This window comes from Anopheles coustani, chromosome 2 (assembly GCF_943734705.1).
Source record: "Anopheles coustani chromosome 2, idAnoCousDA_361_x.2, whole genome shotgun sequence".
Classification (NCBI taxonomy): domain Eukaryota; kingdom Metazoa; phylum Arthropoda; class Insecta; order Diptera; family Culicidae; genus Anopheles; species Anopheles coustani.
The window spans coordinates 83,609,245-83,629,580 of NC_071289.1; the positions used below are offsets into that span (position 1 = coordinate 83,609,245).

Genomic DNA, 20,336 nt, shown 5'->3' on the forward strand with positions numbered 1-20,336 from the left:
AGTCACGACTTTCCTCCACCGAACGCTCCACCGGTGGGAAAAGGAGGATCCGGGTTGGAAAAAAAAACTACGTACACACAAATTCAACGGACAAGAGCGCCAGGGAGCGCTCACAAAAACAAAAATACAGGCAGCACAACACGACGCACGCAGCGGGCGAACCATCGTTTGGAGTCGCAAAATTAAGGATTCCTTGAGGGTAAATAATTAAACAATTTTATTCAACAAATTAGTTTTTAATTCCAACCGGGAACCCGAAACGACGCTTGATCGTAGCGTTCGGATCGGAATCCACGTACCGGCGGTTTGGTTGTGTCGTACGAAATTATGCGATCCATAAGCAATCAGCATAAAAGTACAGCATGATCGTTCGGTTTTCTCCACTCTCCCCAGCCCGAAGCCCGTAGCGACGCGTACTTGAACAATAGTTAACATATCAGTGGTCCGGTTGACCCTTTTCTGGCCGGTCGCAAAGCACAATCGTCGATGCACATAACCGCGTGTGGGTGCGGGAAAGTGCACCGCCGAAGGTCACGGTGACGATGCATTTCCCCGATGGAATGCCGCGTTCTCGGTGGCGCTAGAATGTGAGACGATTGCGCGCTTCCTGGCGTTGCATTTATGCACGGCACACACCAACAGCGGTGTGTGTCCGGTGGCCGGTGTGAGAGTCGGAGTGGCTGCCCGGTTGGCAAAATATTAGTGTAACATCATGTCGGAACCGCGGGGCCCACTGTCCACCCTTTTCGCCACGCTCTGTAATGGATAGGATAGGGCAATAAAAAATTATTAATATGCATGCATAATTTTTCACAGCCATTCAAATTAGTCGCACATAAACAATTAAGATAATGTGTGTGAGCGGTGGTGGTGGTGCTGCTGCTGGCTGGTGGCAGTGCCACTGTTGCCGATGGGCATTTCCCGCCGGATCAGCGCCCGGTGCCATCTGTGGAGAAGTGTTTTCCCTTCCACGCGCTGGAAAAGAAACAGTCGCTGGGAAGGGATGCATTTAACGTTCTCGCGATTTCGAAAAACCTCGAAGCCCTAGGAGAACGAATGCGGTGGCACAACACACAATGGCATATGAAGAGGCCATTCTTTCGAGCGCGGCATAGGTTATGTGCGAAAGAGTATCTGGTAAATTATTAGCTCATCGTCCCAGAAAACACGATATGGGTCATTAGCCTATCGTTTACAAGGGTAAATACGGTACCCCGAATAGATGATTAGCAGTACATCTATAAAGTTTATGCAAGTTTTCTTCTACGCGAAATGATCATGCCAACGGTTTGTTTACGATCGGCGCCAAGGTACAATGGCTCATCCAGAGAGGCTGTTCACGAAGATTCACGAAGAAATTAGAAAAATTTAAATTTGCCAGCATAGTGAATGAGAGATGAAAAGAAAGATATTATTTTAAAAGCTGTAGTAAGATGATGCAGCCAAAAGAAAAGTTTCTTAAGATGCTGTTTGCTATGACGTGCTACGGCAAGGCAAACAATTAAAAATATACCAAAAATCTGAATAAAATAATGTGTTTTCCAGTTATTTTAGTCCGGTTAGTTTTCAGTCCAGTTAACTAAGATTCTCCCAATGTCTTGTGGCTCTTGTAGTATAATAAAGTTTGCATTAAAAAAAAATAGACTAATTTTAACGACTTTTCATGAAAAAACGGAAAACGCTAGCAACTTTCTGTTAAAAGCAAAATAAAGAGTAGCATTTTTAAAAATTTAAAACAATTTGACAAATGTATCATTTGAATTGAATCCGCCGTGGCCAAAACATTAAACCAACTACGTTTGATTCATCCGGCTTCATCGCGACCAAAGATTATTTAAAGCCAGACGGCGACAAGTGGTAAAACACCCTGGTACTTTATGTTGCTTTTAAAGCTTGTTACAGTATATTTTAAATGCTTGGGGTCCATAAACTCCCATAGAACGCCATATCGTGGCTAAAAACCAGCGAGAAGGCTATGTACAAAGCTACTGTTCTTCCTGTCAAGACTTCCGGCTTTCCGGAATGAAGCATCTTTATCAGAAAACATCATAAAGAGTACGATCCAGTGGTTTGGACATACCTGGCCACAGTAAACCCAAAGAGTAATTGAAATACTCCACACTGCTAACCCTTCTTATGCCTCTCAACTACAACCAATCGAAAAAATATAGACAATTCTCAAAGGTAGAACCTATTCCATCATTTTAAAGTCCAAACAATTGTATATGAAGAAGCAATAGTAGCAATTGGATATGAAAAATACACAACAACTGAAAAACTTCCCTATATGACTTCGACTATGGCTAAAGTTTCGGCCAAGTGCCGTATGGCCGCCTTACTGACTGTCGTAATATTTTTTCAAAATACTAAAGTAATGTAACTTTACAATAAAATTTACTTCATTCAATAAGATTTGTTAACTTTTTTCTTATCGCCGAATAAAATTTGTCTATTTTTTTTTAATGCAAACGTAACTACAAGTCATAGATAGATCTGCGACACAATTGTAAAAGGAATTATCAAATTAGAAAGTGAAATGATTTTTGAAATAAATATTTAGTACAATCCTTCAGATGGTGTTTAGGAATAAAACCAAAAAATGTTTGGGTGTGGAATTAGTACATCAGTTCATATTAAAAAGTAACATATCGCCGATAGTATTTTCTCTACCGATCATTCATCAAAACCTCATCTTCTTCGCATCGGTCCGAGCCACACACGATTCATTTCTTGTACAAATTCATCATACTTTCATGGAGTCGCACAAAAAACACGACGGCAACGAAATAAAACAAAACCAGCAGCCCACCAAACGTGTGCGCATTTGATCGTACCTTAATCCTAATGCCCGCAGAGGATTTATCGCCAAACCAGTCTGCTCGGAGGGAAATAAATAAAACCAAAACCTCCAGCTTCCGACCCGCAAACGGTAGGCGGATTGATGAATGAAGCTTTGATTTTCCCGCGGCACGGTCTCAATCCGCGGCAACCACCCGGGCCCGGGGTTCATCAAGCGTCCGGGTTATCAGCACCGAAGGATCTCCGGACCTCCGCTCCGTCTGTAGCATATCAAATGTTTATGATTTGACAAGAGAATAAAACCGAAAAATCAACACACCGCGATCGCGCACCGTTCCCCGCAGCCGTGGCGGCATTTTCGGGTCTTATCTTTGTGTAGTGGTCCCCTCTCAAACCGAGAACCTGGATAAAAAACAGCGTTTTCGGGACTCGGGCTCGGTTTCCGACAGGCCGTCCGTTCTCCTCGCCAACCGGGACCCGCCGACCCGACCGATCGGGTGATATTGACCACGGGGAAAACCTGCTCTACTTGAGGCGATCAAGGGTGACCCCCTGGTTTCCATGTTTCCACTCCGCTTTCGTTTTCCATTTTCCCCCGTCGTGCGCCACTATTCCTAGCCCGAAAGTGACATTTCGACTGGGAGCGTTCGGCTAATTAAAGCAAATGTCTTTTATACAGTTCCGTTAATGAAATTATAAAAACTAATTAGCGCGCCCGAAGCATTCATCCACGAGCTTGCGGCCAGCCTTCACCTTGTTCTGTTTTCCGTCTCCTATTTTCTAAATTTGTTTGTTTTCCTATGCTTCGCCCCGAAACTGTCGTTCGGATCGCCAGATGTGGGATGAAAAAGACGCACTTGGAGAGCTTGTGCGGTTGGCGGACCGTGTTCTTCTCACCTCCGGGCAGTTCTTTTTAACCTTAGGAGTAGAGTTTTTTTTTTGTTTGTTTTTATCTGTTTGACTCCACAAGGACAAAAAACTTTCCCAAAAAGGCATCGCATCGAAGAAAGCCCCCCTGCGAACTGGAATGCGCGAGTGTTTGAAAACGTCCACCGATGGTTTCCCGATATCCGCTCGCCGTCCGAATGCGAGGCCGGGTAGCAAATTAACGAGTGTCTACCCCATTTTATGCCACTCTTATGAGCCTATTTTAATGGCCTTGGGGTTTGGTAGAAAAGATGAAGAAGGATTGGGCAGGGCTAAGTTCGACTGCATAGCATAATTACTCGTTGCTTCTTCATCAGCGCGCCAATGGTCCAAAGATGATCACGATTTGCCGAGACCCAGCATTCCGCCCCGCCCCGGCTCGCCCCTTAGGCTAATAAAATTTAAATATTCCCCATGAGTGCTGCTCATCAGCTTATCAGCATGAGCCGGTGGCAGTGATTTTTGATGGCTACTTACCCCGTTCTAGCGAAAGTGGTGATGATCATCAGCCGGCGATCCATCGTCGTCGTCGTCGTCGTCGTCGTCCGGAGGGCGCATTAAAAGTAGAGAAGCACAGAATGAAGTAACATAACTCAACATTAGCAGCCCCAGACACGGGTAAAACATGCATGTTACAAGCTACCGTAAATGCGTTCGAACATACCGTTCTGGCGTTGACATCGGCTTTCAATTTTCCCGCCACCAGCTTGATCACGTCCTCGTTGCCGTGCTTCGCCGCCCAATGGAGTGCCGTCTAGGAAAGGGAAGGAAAGGTGGACAAAAAGTGGGATAAATTATTGCAACGTTATACGAAATCAGCAAAACCCATTACATGATGGGTAACAAATTTATACCCTTTCTTCACTTTCCACGCCGTTGGGATTAATTATTGGCAAGCATGGAATAGACAAACGGCACCCTAGATTGATTAAGATCTTTAGAAGCATCGAGTGAAACCTTTTCTTCTGCTGCCATCCTTCCAATACTGTTCCTAATTTTTGATCATCGCATCATCATCATCATCATCATCACTAGCAAGATAAGTGCACTTGGGATGCTCTTTCACGCTCTCCTGCTGATGAAAAGATCCGAAACAATTCCGCCCCAGAAATAAGATGCGGTGCCTTTTGAGATATTAAAATGCATAAGCTCACCGCCTTGGGAGGCTTCGGTGCAGCGATTAAATTAACCAAAACCGTGCGTGTAAGTGGTGGGGCATGCAAGTCTCCGTGGCATGCACAAACGCCCTCTCGTCCGGGTGGCTTTGATTATAAATTCGCATATTTACCCGAACTCCAATTATGGTTACACTTGTTTGTACACCGGAAACACATGTACTGTGAAAACGTTTTGGGTCGAATTAATCGGATAGAACGGACGGACGCTCGCGGGAGCCACGGGGACGCCTAAGCCTGGACATTTCCCATCGTTCACTCTTTGGTTGGATACATATTTTCCTCTTCATAGCATCACACATCGATCAAAAATGCTAGCACCGGTTTCGGCACTGTTCCGACAAAAAACATTAGCGTGCCACGGGTCCATAAATCCTTCAAATCAAAAGGAACCACAAAATGTGCACCTAAACCAGGGCACCCTAAGACGACGATAACAACGGACGGAGATAGATGGATATCAGCATGACCGGATCGGAGGAAAAACAAAAAAAAACGCATCCCTATCGACAGGTGGATCAACTGCTTTGATCGTGGGTTAAAAATTCTAAACAGGTCCGTCTTTGCTTGCAATCATAATACGGGTGCATTTGCACCAGCGAACAGATGCAGCTCCTCTGTCGGGTGGCATAAATTATCGACATTAGCGAATAAGTGGTTGGCTTGATGTGGAGCATTCTAGCTGTTATTAAGGACCCTCACTCACAGCTCGTAAAATGGCCCATGGCAAACACGTTTTCGGTAGCGCATTTCCTTCACCTTACAACATCTGTTCTAGCAGCTTGCAAGTGAAGCATCGCGAACGGTTTGTGAGTCATAAATAATCAACCGGTGCATTTGATGTGGAAGAAAAACAGGATTATTCTAATCTTCACACCTATTTGTAAATAAAAAGTGTTATATAAAACCATCTCGAAGATTTAAAGCTAAAGCTATTTTAAATACCCACAAAAATAAATAAAAAAAAACGATTTTTTCGATTCTAATTACGTAAATAGGCCAACCCAAGCTAACCTACACCACGTGACGCTAACCAGAGTTGGAATTGACATAACAATTGCTCACGACGATCGATTTGTGAAACACCACGCGTAACGATCGTTCCAATTGATAGTTGGACACGAGGGCACGATTTAAATGCTTCGAATCTTATTTCTATTTCGATGAATGGTAACACGTGACTAGTGACAATTGTGCGTTAGCTTAGCGACAAAAGGCTCGTGAAGTGCGTGAGAGATAGTCTGAAAAATAAATTGGAAAACTGTATGGTTCGTTTTTTAAATAACAAAATTTGTAAACTAAAATAACTTCAAACAGTGTCTTAGAAAAGCATAAAAATAAGACGAAGAAAAGAGCTCTTCCACAACAAATCCAATGAAGATATTCAAAACAATTATGGTCTTGTTCATCACTTTAAGCAACTCTCAATGGAGCTCCATCGCTAAAGACAGAATTTTAATTCCCTTAGTGGACGAATTTCTCCGCTCTAGACCGAAACCACCGAGCAATCTCCAGCCGTCCTCCCCACTGGTCAGCTACAACCTCCGCCCAGCAACATCGCCTGCAATAGCAACAACAGCAATAATGACGGCAATTACGGGACGCGATAAAAATCACTTCCAGGGCACATATAAAATGTTAAATAGCTTCGCTTTGCGTGCTATCCTTCGCGATCGCTTCATCGCGGTCGGCGACGACGAGGGGGGTCGAGAGGGGTTTCTTTATGTTCGCTCCCTTTTAGAACGCCGTAGCACGCCGGCGGTAGGATCTGGCTCTGGCCCACGGGTGAACCGAAGGCGCACACAAAAAAAGGGTAAATAATGCCACCAGCATACATATGAAAAGCGTGACCACATTAATCCAATCCGCATGGACGTGGACGGCAAGGTACACGCACAGGCGGACGCTGAGAAACGCAGGAGCATAAGCGTATGCTGAAGTGAAAAATGTTTATGCTCACTCTAGCACCGTCAACGGTTACTAAGTTTGCTTTTTATTCTCCATGGTTCTCCAATATTTGGGTAAAATTAGAACGTTTGAAAATAACTTTGAATAGTTCTAGTCATAGGATTTATAATCCTCCCTGTGCTCGAAAACCCTTGAAGTCTGTGGGAATATAATGAACAGCGAAGGTTGATTGAGCACGCAGCGACTCCACCGTCACCGAAGGCAAAACACATTCGGGGAGCTTTCGCGAGGTAAAGAAACGTTATTCATTTCTGAATGTTGATCCACGATTATCCAGCATTAACGGCCCCCAAAAGCAGCCAGGATCGATGGTGCCTGCTCGTACTCCGGAGCTTCCAACTACAACCCAAGCGCCGGGAGCTCGTGGCGACACAAGGAATGTGCTTTTGCATTGTCGACTGTCTCATCGGATTTCGGCGACCCACGGCTCCAACGAGCGCGGCTGTCGGCTGGGAGGAGGTAGCAAAATTTTGCAATTGAAATTGAAGTTACACGATGCGGTGGCGCCAGCGTGCAACAGTAGTGGCGGTCCTCCTTCCCGCACGCCCTGGCCACACCTCCCGAGTGACAAACCGGGTGGGACAGCTCCATCTCTCTGAGGACGCAGACGGGACAAACTGTTCGGTGCGGTAATAAAATAAAAAAAAAACCCGAACCAGCCCACGAAGACGACGTTGGTGGCTTTCGAAAAGCACCCAGAAGCACAAGATCGAGCTATCTGGGATCTTCAAGGATAATTCTGGTTATCCAGAGGCTGCTTTCATCTAAATTTGTAGGTAACATAATGGCATCAGAAGCGTGTGTGATATGGGAATTTTTCTGTGCATGGTGGTGTATAAAAACCATCAAGAGCCAGAGCCTTGAATAGAGAACCTACTTAAGCAAGTATGAAAAATATTCCATAGATTATACAAACATAAAGATTGAACAATCAAACAAAGACTTCAGTAACCAGAGCCTTGAATAGAAAACAAACTATAGCAAAAAAGAAAAATATTTTATAGATTTATAATAAAAATACAAAGATCCAGATTCACTTAGAAACAAATAATGATCTACAACAACAAAGTAATAACCAATATTGATTAAATCAAAACTGAGCCAAATTAAAACATTCAATTTAATCATAAAGGAAAAAAATTGTATTTGTTATCTCTTTTTAGTTTCTTTGTCTAATGAGTTCAGCAAAATGTATAAAAGTGTAAGTACAGTGAGAGAGTACAATGTAAAAGCCATGTAGAGCAAGGTAGCATAAGTAAAATTGATAAATTCTTTGAAACCAAATACGGCATGAGATAAATGAAAAATGAAAACCAATGATACGGCCCCTTTCGCCCCATGGCTAAGAAGGGTGCATTCCTTCGCCCTCGCCTGGCAAGGTGTTTGCAGGGAAAATGGTGATTTGTAAAAATTAATATCACAACAAATAATAACATATTGCCGAGGGGCAGCGACGAAGGCGAAAAACCCATGCGATTTACTGCCATCGCGGGAAAACTAACATAATTTTCGGCGGCGAATAAAAACGTTACTTTCCACCGACGACATAATTTATGTTTATTAGCGAAAAATCTGTTCGAACCCGTGTATTGTTGTCTCAATCTCAAACGTTGTACCGTGTGCTTGCGTTGAACCATTTTGTATGCCGCTTCCCAACGCTTGTCTCCGGGGTAAGGTTAGAGAAGGTTTCGTTGCTTAACAACATGTTGCTTTCCCTATTGGCGAAGATTGGCGAGGGAAAAAGTTGGCCCGAAAGTGTGTGCATTCTTCCGAAGAGCTTTAGCAACAACTGGAGTAGATAAACCAGCATCGGATGCGACAGTTTTCCATTTTTTTTATTCCGGTAAGGAAGCAAGATATTGGCATCAGTAGCGACAGCGGCACCATGTACGTCCGTAGGATGCGCTACTACGAGCGGCCCTCGGGAGATGCTATCAAGATTTGTATTCAAATTGGACCAATGGGACAAGTGTGCTTGGAAATGAGGGGTGGTGGTGGTGGTGGTGTTTGCGTCGAGTCAGCGAAACGGCGTTGGCCTCCGAATTTTGGCAGAACAACTTCAAACCGTGTAACGGTTCGGGGTTGAGCGGAACGCGTTTTTTTTCAATACATTTTTTTTCGTCCCGTTTGGTTTGTATGATCGTACGTGTGTGCTACTACAAAGTGGATGCGTTTCTGTCGAGATGATTCGAAAATCAATTTGTTTGGCCGTAAGTTTTGGCCCCGACATCAATAGGGCTGCCTGGGAACACGCGAGATCTTGTCACCAATTGGTTTCGATACATGTGTTTTTGTCATTTCGGTGAGTGGTCTTTTTTGCGTTTTTGCGATACTACCTACTTTTTTTTTTGGAAGGGAAAAGGCATCGAACTGTGATGGCTTATTTATCGATGCTAGTTATCGTTTGACACTGCGCACTGAGCCGTTTTTTATTGTATTTTATAGGAAAATAAACCAATGTTAAGTTAACATTCCTAAGGACAAATTCGACCTTTTTACAAATACCTAAATTTAAAAATTCCATTTTTTCTTCGCATCTAATTTAACAGCTTGAGCTCGCGTTTTCGCTGAAATTGACAGTTCAAACCGATGAATCTCTCCGCTTGGTTGAAATTTAAACCCTTCTGTCGGGATTTAAATGTATTTTAAATAACGCTACAAAACACTTTCAGCACTTTTTCTCCGGCCAGCACTGATATTCGATCCCGTTGAGCGTACGAACGCACCGCTTCAGGTGATATTTCAACCGCGCTCTTAAACGTTTTCTGGTGAATAAGAAACGACGATCGAAATGTCATTGTTTTAGCGACGGTGCCTCTCAACGACGCACCGAAGATTGGGTTTTCCTTCTTTTTTTAATGTTTTGCATCGGTTCGTTTCATGTACCGGAGGCGAAAAGTAAGCACCCGCCGGAAAGAGTGTTCGATATTTATGCTCGATGCGCGCGAATGCACACCCGGACATCTCACCCTCGCGAGGTTAACCCGGACCACGAGGCGGGGAAGGTTGCCGAAGGGTGGCGTATTTGTTATTTATACATATAGCTTTTATTTTTTCACAGAAGCAGGACACAATTTTAAGTATTCTCAGTAAACATAACTTTTCGACGCGTTTATGTGGCAAATATTCCAAATACGCACGCCCCGGCCGTACCCCGGGTTTTTCGTTGCGCGTGAAGTTTAAGCGCAAGCCCGAAACTAAAAGTGGTAAGAAAACCGTTGGAGCACCGAAAAGGATAGTTCCCGGGAAATATTTCCTTTGTCCCCGCGGAGGCGAGTGACACAACAGTATTTCCTCATGTGTGAATGTGTGTGTGTTGGAAATGGCCAACGATTCACGATCGAGCGCGACATACTTTGCCACGGTCGGTTATTTATTTGACTCCATTTGGGGGTAGAAAATGAGCCGAAAATTGCCAGCAAACTACCGGTAAACGGTTTCCGTGCCGCCTTTTGGGGAGGGGAAGCGGATGGGGTCGTTGGCAAGATAATCGATTTCCAAAAGCATTCTCCTCGATATCAGGACCACCTTAAGCCTGCCGTGTCTAGTGAAGATTGGTCACTATGCAAAAGGAATATATATCCGTACGTTGCTCATCCGTTGGTCGGAATTCCTGAGATTTGGAGCTGCTCGCAGTTTGGGGCTTTGTGGCGCGCCGAGCAAGAAGAACAAACGTCCGATGCAAAAGAAGCGCAGCACATTATCAACCGTATCAGTTTGCTACCTTACTTCACGGAGTTGTGTATCTTTGTGCGAATTTTGTCCACGGCTTGATCTGAACGCCTTTGTTCGCCGTCTTCGCCCGTTTGCCGCCGCCTCGTGGGGACGCTTTTCGTTCACGTGTTTGCTTCGTTCGGTGAGACCGGTTCAAATGCAACGGAAGGAGCTACAACAAAAGAAGAAGGTAAGTACGGTAGAAGCACGAAGGCAGAAGGTACCACCGAGGGATGGACAACAGAAGCATGGCCGAAATTATGCTCCCATTTTATCAAAATTTGTATCTACAAGCAATTTATTATCAGTGCGGGTAAAAACGCAGACCCGGCTAGCGGTAGGGCCGCAGCGTGACGATGCCCACGGTGCGCTGCAACCCGAAGCAGTGTACCAGGGGGGAGAAAACCTGAACCCCGATCTTCCCGCTTGCGCAAGTCTGGTGCGTGCACCGATGGGAAAACAATAAGTTCTCCCCCGGACCGTCGCGCGGGTTTCCCAAGCTTGCAAGTTTTCTTTAACGCATCGCGAAGTGGTCCGTTCTCACACGGTGTACGCGTAGCGCACGGTGGTCAAGATGTGGAATCCGGTGCACCAGAAGAAACTGCGGAGCGTCATCGGTAATCGTCGATCGTACTGCACACCGATCCGATAGAAGAAAAAACAAAAAAAGGATCGTCTTCGTCCCGAGGCGGGAAACGCGAAGAACCCGCAAACCAGATTATTGATAGAGATCAGCGAATCGTAATAGGGATCGTTTTTCTGTCGCTGCGCACCACGACGATCGTCTCAGTTTTTCCAGCGTACACATCCCTCCTCCACAGCTCGCCCTGTGTTCGATGATAGTTTTATAGCATGAGAATGAAATCAAATAAACTAAATACTCACATACTGCACACGTCCACCGCGCAGCAATGCATCCATCCCCGGCCGGGAGTCGTCGTGGCCAAGCCGTTCCCCGCAAGATAGGTAGCGTCAAGTGGCCGGGAGATGGTGGTGCGCAATGTTTCGGTGTTTCGGGCGCCCGTATCAGCAGCGGTATCGATTTCCAACGATTCATCAGATTTATGATCGGTTCAGCGCCGAGGAAAACACACGCGCATCCGCGAAGGTCGTCGTCGATGGGGAGGAGCGGCATAACCGGAGCCGGAGCAGCGTGCAACGAAGAAAGAAGAAAATACATTTAATAATTTATTCCATCATACATGCGTCGTTTAGGGTTATGCGTTCGGGGTTGTTGTTGTTGCGCCTTCTTTAATGCTTGCCCTTGCCCGTCGTCCGTCGATTCGCGCGATGGTCAGTCGCGTCCGTTTCCTGTTTCCTGTGTTGGGCGGAGGGTTTACACGACTGATTTCTTTGAGGATTTTTTTCCTTCATTCTGACCCTCTGCCGTTTGCGGACACAGCATTCGCGATCGGCGCAATTGGCGCCAACGTAGGCATTCCGAATACCCCCGGGTCGTTAAGTATTAACTAAATGAACTGAGGATTAATTTATTGTAACTATGCGGGATTTGAATTATTGCGAATGAAAACTAAAAACATGCTCCACCGGTACACCCGACGGATGCAACATAGAATTCCCGGTGCAGGGAAGCATGTGTGAAAATTTTATGTTGCCAATAGCTTATGCTAGTTCTGCTCATCATTTCGACTTATGAAGGTTTTGTTGGTTTAGGAAACGTTTACGTTTACGTTTTCCCTGGAATTAATCTTAACTGTCGAGTAAGTTTGTGTATTTCATTAAGAATAAAAACAATGACAGTCTTCTCATATAAGGCCTCACACAATTTCTTCAATTATGTGTCCTTGCGTCGCCATTGATCAACACGAAAATCTGATGTATTGGTTTGCTCACGAAATAGTTTTAAATTTCCATCCTCGTACTTCCCTCCGCTCACACTGGCGCCACTCTACGCCACGATTTGGATCGGATGTATTAGTAACAATCGTGCCTTGTTGAAGGAACTTCCCAGACCGAACATACACCCGCAACTTCTGAATATCCGAGCGAGTTCCGTGATTCTGCTCTCCCGGCCAATAGCAGTAGCGCAGCGTCCCCGAAAATGTTTACATCCATTTCGTGGCCCGACAGAATGTCTCAATTTTAAAATAATTTTGTCTTCATCGACCCATCGCACGGGGGGTTTGGATTGCGGCCAAGACCCCCGGGCCCATGGAACGATCATGGGTAGGAGGCCGCTTGTCGTGCGCTGCTGCCGTGCGGGTTTTTGATCCGCAAATCTACCCCTTATCTCGCCCGTTGAAGCTTGCGAGCGGATTGGGCTCTCGCCGAAGATTGTGCGCTTCCATCTCGATATCCCGAACCGGCAGGCCACGACAATCCGACCCGCGGCCACGGATGACAACGTGCCGCCAGGCAGTCGGCTGGGAAATGATTCTTTAATTTGGCATTGTCCGCACACGGTTCCGAGCTTCCAGAATACTTGCGCCGTCCGATCTGTGTGTGGCTCCGTTCGATTGGGGGACTTTTTTTTTCTTTTACCCTCGGATAGACCTCACCGACGCCGACGGTTTTGTCGAAGGACCCGCGTTCGTGCACACCGAACAATCGTTGCCAATCGGTAGGGATTGCTGGGAGGCCGTAGGCTTCTGATAATCTGGGGCCAATTTATTTGTGACCTTATTCGAAAACAAATAAGGGGCACGTTTGATTACAAGCCCGCCGTATGTCGTGATGGTCGGCCGGCGCTTCGCCAAATACCGGCTTATGGGAGCCGGAAAAAAAGGTCCAAGAGCCGAATGATCATGATTTTGAATATGCGGCAGGGAATGGTTTTTGTTTTTCCCCCCGGTTGGTGACATGTTGGCGAATAGTACCGAAATTCGGTTTCCGAACTACTGTTTTCGGAGCTCATAAACGATCGTCTACAGTACGAATTGTTTTAAGTACTGTACTAAAATTTATAGCCAACATTGATTTAACATTACACAACAAAAATATCTATCCATTTGTTTTTTAATATTTTACTCAACCATGTAAATTTGGGTGAAGACTCGGAGGTTAATAGCACAAGGACTAACTACTCTCGGGAGTTGAACTCACGAATCACAGAATGAAGGATTAACACCTACCAATTATGCTACAGATTTAAGTCAGTAAGATACTGTAACTGTGCTTTGACTTTGTTCCAAAAATTTTTGGTTATTTAATACCTTCAGATGCTCATTTCTTTATCATTAAGCTCTCGTCCTGCTTCAGTCATGAGGGTGTCTTAAATTCCTTGGAAATTCGTTCGCTCTCAGTCCTTATCCGTCGCCATTAGCAAACTCCACAATTCATTCATCCGATCGCGTTGCGGAACATACGGTTTCGTTGATTCTGGTTTCCCCCCGCCCCGCCCTGACTCGATGTGGCGAACTTTGTCCGCTGATGAGATATGACTGTTGCGTCGAAGAATCGTCGAAAAGAAAAGTAAACCCTTCAGCAAAACCCAGCAAGCAATCCCCGCCCGTTGGTAAGCCCATCTTGTCAATATATCATACGCAGATTGGAACTGACTTGGAACTACACACAAACTCACACACACATCCATACACCCCTCTACCATTTGGTCCGGCAATGAAGCATGTCGATCTGGCGTCTCAGATAGGGACAAGTATTTCGTTCGATTTCGGCAATTTGTTTCAATCATAATTCTTTAACAACAGCGGAAAACGACAACAACCGCACGGGGGAACAAAAAAACCAAAAAAAACCACCAAGCGACATACAAATACACAGCATCGCAGAAGAGCATGGAGATGACCGGACAGATTCTCTATCACTGTCCGGGGGACTCGCGACCGGATCGAAGGCTGGCGAGACTTATGCTGCGTGCACGCGGTTCGTACCATGCCGTGCCGTGTGCTTTATCTCCACCACCGATCCTTCGCGCGCCCAGTCCACGCTCGGCGCAATGCATACCGCTGTATATTTTTGAATGAATGAAAATGTTTCCTTTCATTCGCCAGTGCGTACGCTGGTGCGCAGGGGGAGGAGAACTACGGGGGAGGCAAAATGGAATGGAAACAGATCAAGAAACCCAACAACAGGTACAGGATGATTGAAGATCGGAGGCTGGAGTGATTCCTCCGAAGGGCAGAGCGAGAGTGAAGATATCGACCCGGGCAGGACAAGATAAGCCTCGCGTTTCGCGGTTCCGGGTGGGCTTGGGTGGTGGTGACGGGACACGAGACGATGCGGGCAGCATTCGACGACGACGACGACGCTGGCAACTTTCTTTCCTTGGCAATAAATTTCAAATTTTGGGCTGGTAGAAAACGGCAGGTGGTGACTAGTAGGTGGCTTGACCCCATGCCACCAGCCGAAGACGGAATGACATTTTTAACTATATCTCTCTGCCCTCGCAGAGCCTCTCGCGCGCCTCGACTTCGCCATGGAAATCGCCATGGATTGAGCCAACAGCCAAGAACCAAAACGGACGGATCGGATACGGAACGAAAGCGAAAAAAGTCTCGTTCCACCCGGGGGGAAGATTGTTCCTGCAAGATACTCGTAGCCTTTGGAGACCGGCAACACCCTGGCGACCTGGCGACCACCTCTCCGATCCCCCACCAGCATCCCGAAGACTGACTCCGCGTGCGTGGCATGGAGCATTCCTGGGTCGCACCTCGCTGGAGGAGGGATTGAAACATTTCGCGCCAGACGGGAAGATATATTCTTCAACTCTTTTATGATTTCCTAAAAACAAAGTCAAAAGATTTTTCGTTCCCCCCACTTAGCCCACCCCCCTTCATTGCCCTTTCGCCGCTCCGTAAAGAACACACGAAAATCCAATCCACCATCCACGTGCCGCACGGACCAGCGAGTGTTCTGTCTGAGGACGGACTTGCGACGGATCATGTGGCAAGAACTTCTTCCTCTACCCCACCCCCTCAACCACCCGCGCACGGTGAGTGAAAAATCATTCCCGGTGAGCCGCGGGAGATTAATTCACAAACATGTTTTAGGTATTTTTAAACGACCGACCGAATCGACCGGGACCGAAATGCACGGGATACTTATAATACGATTAATTAGATTGGATTAAAAATTAGTATAATTTATTCGGATTATCCCCGGCGGTGGCGGCGGTGGAGAGAAGAAGTGCAGCCCCCAAAAGCCGTCGGGTCAGGTCCGAGTTCCCGGGAGTGAAGACTGAGCCGTGCTTAAGCTAGATTATTATTATTTCTAATGTCTCTTATCGACGGCCAGTATCGGCGCACGGTAGCCTAAGTGGATTGATAAACGGGAGCAGGCGAGGAATGGTATCGGTTTCTGTCCCGGGACTCACGAGCAAGAAAAGGTACAATCCATCATCCTCCCAGGCATCTAGTTCGGGAGAGTCAATCAGATCGAGAAGGATATTTTTCAACCCGATAATCAAGCTCATGGTAAGGTAGGTTTATTTGCATAATTGCAATGTTTCTCCACATCTTTTTTGTGTTAAAATACCGACGTTGTGATAACAAAATAATAGTATTTGTTTAAACTCTTTAGAGAAATGTTTTCATTCTCCCACCAAACTACAACAACTGCAAAATACTCTACAACGTGTTGATAATACAACAGAACATCTATCTGAGATCGATCATTCTACACACTACATTTGTCGCTACTAAGCATAGCATATTTGTGTCCCAGCTGTTGTCGCAATCACAAGCAATTTATCTCGGGTCCACTCTCTGTTTGTTGTAATACCAGTAATACCCTTAATTTGGTCTTATTATCCAAAATTGAGTTTCCTTGGTTCCCGAACCCTCGCAGCGCGCTTGTTAGAAGAATAAACTAGGTGCGAAGGTGTAAAGAAGAGGAAAAATTACTTACGCCCTTTTGTCGTAGAATTTACACATTGTTAACGTTGTCATCGGGGACCATCGGGGACCATCGGGGCGGGGCAATTCCGGGGTGCATCCAGTGTGTTTTCCGACGGGTTGTGCGTGTGTGTGTGTGTGTGGGGTGTTTTTCGTCGTCCAGCGATGTCCACCGTTAGAAGACAGCGGCGTTCGAAGGATTATGATTGACCATCATGGGTAGCGTCGTGACGGTGAATTGACAAAAAAAAAACACAACCAAAAACGTTTGGGCCCATTTCGAAGACGATCCCGAGATCGGTTGAAATGGACGATGGCAGAGCACCGGGAAGTTGTTGTTTGATTGTTCGCATTAGATAGAACGGGAAATTATAGGGTGTTTGCCAAAAATAAAAATGTCCGAGGGCCCCGGCGACATTGCGGAAGTGCGCCGGCGACGTAGCGCAAGATAGACATCGGCAATAGGAGCGCAAGGTGATAGTGATAACAAGCGAAGTGAGTGGGGTGGAAAAACAACGCGGGGAACATGCCAACACGCAGCGATCCGAAGAGGGAATCATTACGGCGACATAGTATTAGTATTATCATTTTTGTTTTTTCAGGAAGAGCCATTTCGTTGATGTTGTTCGTCCGTTTGATATTTAGTTTGATGGATATGCACACGATCATCAAAGGCCGTTTTTGGGGGGCCACGAGTCGTTTGTGAAAGATGCACATCCACCGGGCACCGGGGTTGAAACGGTTTCGACCACACCGGTCCGGTTGGAGAGCGCGCGACGATGGCGAAGATATTGGGAACAAGGTAATTTATGTTCCGAAAACGAAAGCGCCACCAGACCGATGTTTGTTTCGTGTCGTGAAAAGTTTGATGTTGCGGATGTGACATTGTGTTTGCGGGTTGATGGTTTTTTTTTGTGTGTATATTTTCGGGACCCGATTAGACGATGTTCCGTGCGGGCCGTGGCCGCAAGTTGTCGTTGGCGACGGGTGTGGGCAGGATACACGTTCCACGGAAGCCGTTAAGCATTTGTCGATGAATTTGTTTAACATGAAACGAAAGGAAGAGAAAAAAAAAAGAACGTCAGTGAAGTGGACAGTGAATGGAGAGTTGAAAGATGAAAGCAAAAGAAACATATGTAAAAATTCAAACAGCAAATAAGGATATCTTCGACGGTATCTCGCTAATAAAAGCTTCGTTACAAATTATGAAGGAATCAGGAGATTTGACAAATTTATCGATTTGTAAATATTTGTGAAATATTCGAAAGAAAGTTAATTGAAAACGAACGAACCAACAACTAAGTACCATATACTACATACTATTGAAATTTCACGTAGGTTAATAAATAGATTAAGTCATCAAATTGAAAGTAATAATAATTGCACCTTCATACTCTCGTCGCAAATAGCAATATTTGATACAATTGTTCCCTCAGACAACGAAAAGGTCATTAATGCGTTTTTAATGAGCTTTTTGAAAAATTTATGACACGCTGTTCCGGAAGCTTCCAAGCATAAAACACATGCTTGTTATGCTTGCGATACCGGCAATTTAGTTGGAGTTTGGCCTGACAATGCACATATATCGTTTACAGTAGGTATTTAAGCCAAACAAACACAAAAAAAACAAGAACAAGAAACACACAACCAAAGAAATATCGTTAACGACTCTGTTCGGTGCTAATTCGTTTTAAATTAATTACATCCAGGCTAAGCCACCGGGTCGGGTCTCCTTCGGGTCCCGGGGAGCGTTTGTGTCCCTTTTTTTTATCCTGCCCTCGCTATCGCCCTCGTTTATTTATTTGTTTTGTAAAGTATGCACGTAAGGGTGCATCATCCACTTATGAGATATGGATAATTTGTAGCTATATCTAAATGGCTTTAGTTTAAGAATGGAGCGTGCTCATTTCTACATTTGCTCCCCTTCCCCCCTCTGATGGTAGCGCGGTGTTGGATAAGAAGGAAAATGTGTTAACACACGACACACATGGCTTTGACCACAAGAAAGGTGGAACGACACATGGATCAGACTTAGCGGCGAAATGCATCAGGCGTCCGGAAGGTCCATAAAACAGTTGCACCACTAAGTATGATGACTGTATCAATTTCAGTGATGATAGTTGAGAAGGAAAAAAAATAATAAATTGAAAGTGAGTGTGTTTTGGAAACAATGACAAATGGAATCATTATTAATAGAAAAAAAGTTATATTGAAGATAAAATAGTTTGAAAACAATAATCCATGGAATCATCGTTGTCAATATAAAAATTCAAACAGATTAATAAAAGTCTTCTAAATAACAGAAAAATGTCTGGAATGTAACGAAGTGGAAAAACAGTAAGTTCCTGTTCACTAATCACATAATCAATAAACGGTTACAAGATAGATGTTCCAGAACCACGGCCGGTGCGCGAACACATCGATCATCGCCATTCTAGCCCTCGTCGTGTTCGTCGTCGAAGAAAGCTGCTGACAGTGCACAATTTGTACCATTTTCCCTTACCGTGCTGATGTCCTGCAAAGAAAGAGAGAGAGAGAAGGAGAAGAGGGTGAACAAAAAATGTAAATAGGACACCATGTTTCGAGCGAATCAGAAGCAATCGGTATAGAAATGTCCCCAAATGTGCGTCAATGCCCCCCCTCTCTAGCGTGGTCTGTGTTCCGTCCTGCCAATAAAGTGTAAGACAAATCACCTGATTACGTGTTTATGGAACTGTTAAAACGATCCGATCGGGCTAGTGTTTGTCCGTGCACCTTGTGTTGTGGCCCCGAGAGCAGCACTTCGTTGTTTTGTGCTGTTCAGTATAGTGTGGTTTTTTCTTCTATTTCACAATCCACCATCCCTCTCTCTCTCTCCCTCTCTCGGGTTCGACATTATCCTGCCGCTTATCTCGATGGTGGATCGTGCGAGATTGAAATATGGGAAAATTAATTTAAATTCATATTTTTACGATTCACCCCCGCGCCAAATAGCGAGCGAGAAATCTTACCATCGACGTGAATATGCATTGTGTTTCCTCTGTCGGTTGGTTATGCATAAAAAAGCATAACGGCCATGACAAATAAGCTGAGCGGGGAAAAAATACACGTAAAAAGACACACACCGAAACGAAACTAGGATACGAAAGCCGAGCCCCGGGCAAGCTAGCTCTGGCATGGCAATAGTAATCCAGTGGAACCAGTGAGGTCAACCCGGGCGAGATGGAGTATCAGAGGGTGCGTCGTTCTCGGGCGAAACACACGCACGTCCGACGCGGCACACAAACAACAACTCTATATATTTATATTGTGCTGAAATTTATTCATTGTAAATTATTATATCGAACCATGTTTAACTGGCTAATAAAGCATTTAATTTGACTAGAAATAACTTCATCGTCCGAACGAAATGGAACCCGAGCCTTTCGGTTGACGTTTGGGGTGGGAGGGGGGCTTTACGAATTCGTCACCACATCCGTCTGCTTCACCTAGATGATTGGCTCGCGGAGTGTGACCGACTGCTGGCGCATGGGAGATGCATGGCGTGCGTGCCCGAGCAAGCGTGTGTGTGTGTGTATTTATGTTACGCCGAGTCCGGCTCGGGTTTATGAGCCTCTGCTTATGGCGACGAATTCTCCGGGACACCGGATTATTGGCCCCGACGTGAAGGTGAGTGGTTTTCTGCGTTCTTCCGAGCCTTAACCATCACTGGCCTCCTCCCTCCCCCTTATCACGTTCCCCTCTACTAGCCGAGGCTGGTTTCGTTTATATGGCCGGCAATTTAGGTATAACAGTGTTTTTCTGGCCTCACAACAACGATGTTTATGTTTTATTTACATGAGCAGGCGTAATAAAAAATTCAAATTTCTTCAGCGCAGCAAACTTTTTCATATTTATGAAACAGCAACGTCACAGCACCGGCCAGGGAGAAGCGCGTCCGGGCGAAGCAATGTGGCCACAC

General features: G+C 45.4%; 1 protein-coding gene across 1 annotated transcript in view; it reads right to left on the reverse strand.

Moving 5' to 3' along the window:
* The window catches only part of LOC131263019 (ankyrin repeat domain-containing protein SOWAHC), a 104,984-nt gene that overhangs the window by 21,027 nt on the left and 63,621 nt on the right, over nucleotides 1–20,336 (reverse strand). The window contains exons 6-7 of the mRNA XM_058265144.1: nucleotides 4,391–4,480; nucleotides 4,204–4,209 (exon numbers count right to left, since the gene is read on the reverse strand). Coding sequence (XP_058121127.1) covers nucleotides 4,204–4,209; nucleotides 4,391–4,480 — 96 coding nt within the window. The remainder of the gene's footprint in view (nucleotides 1–4,203; nucleotides 4,210–4,390; nucleotides 4,481–20,336) is intronic.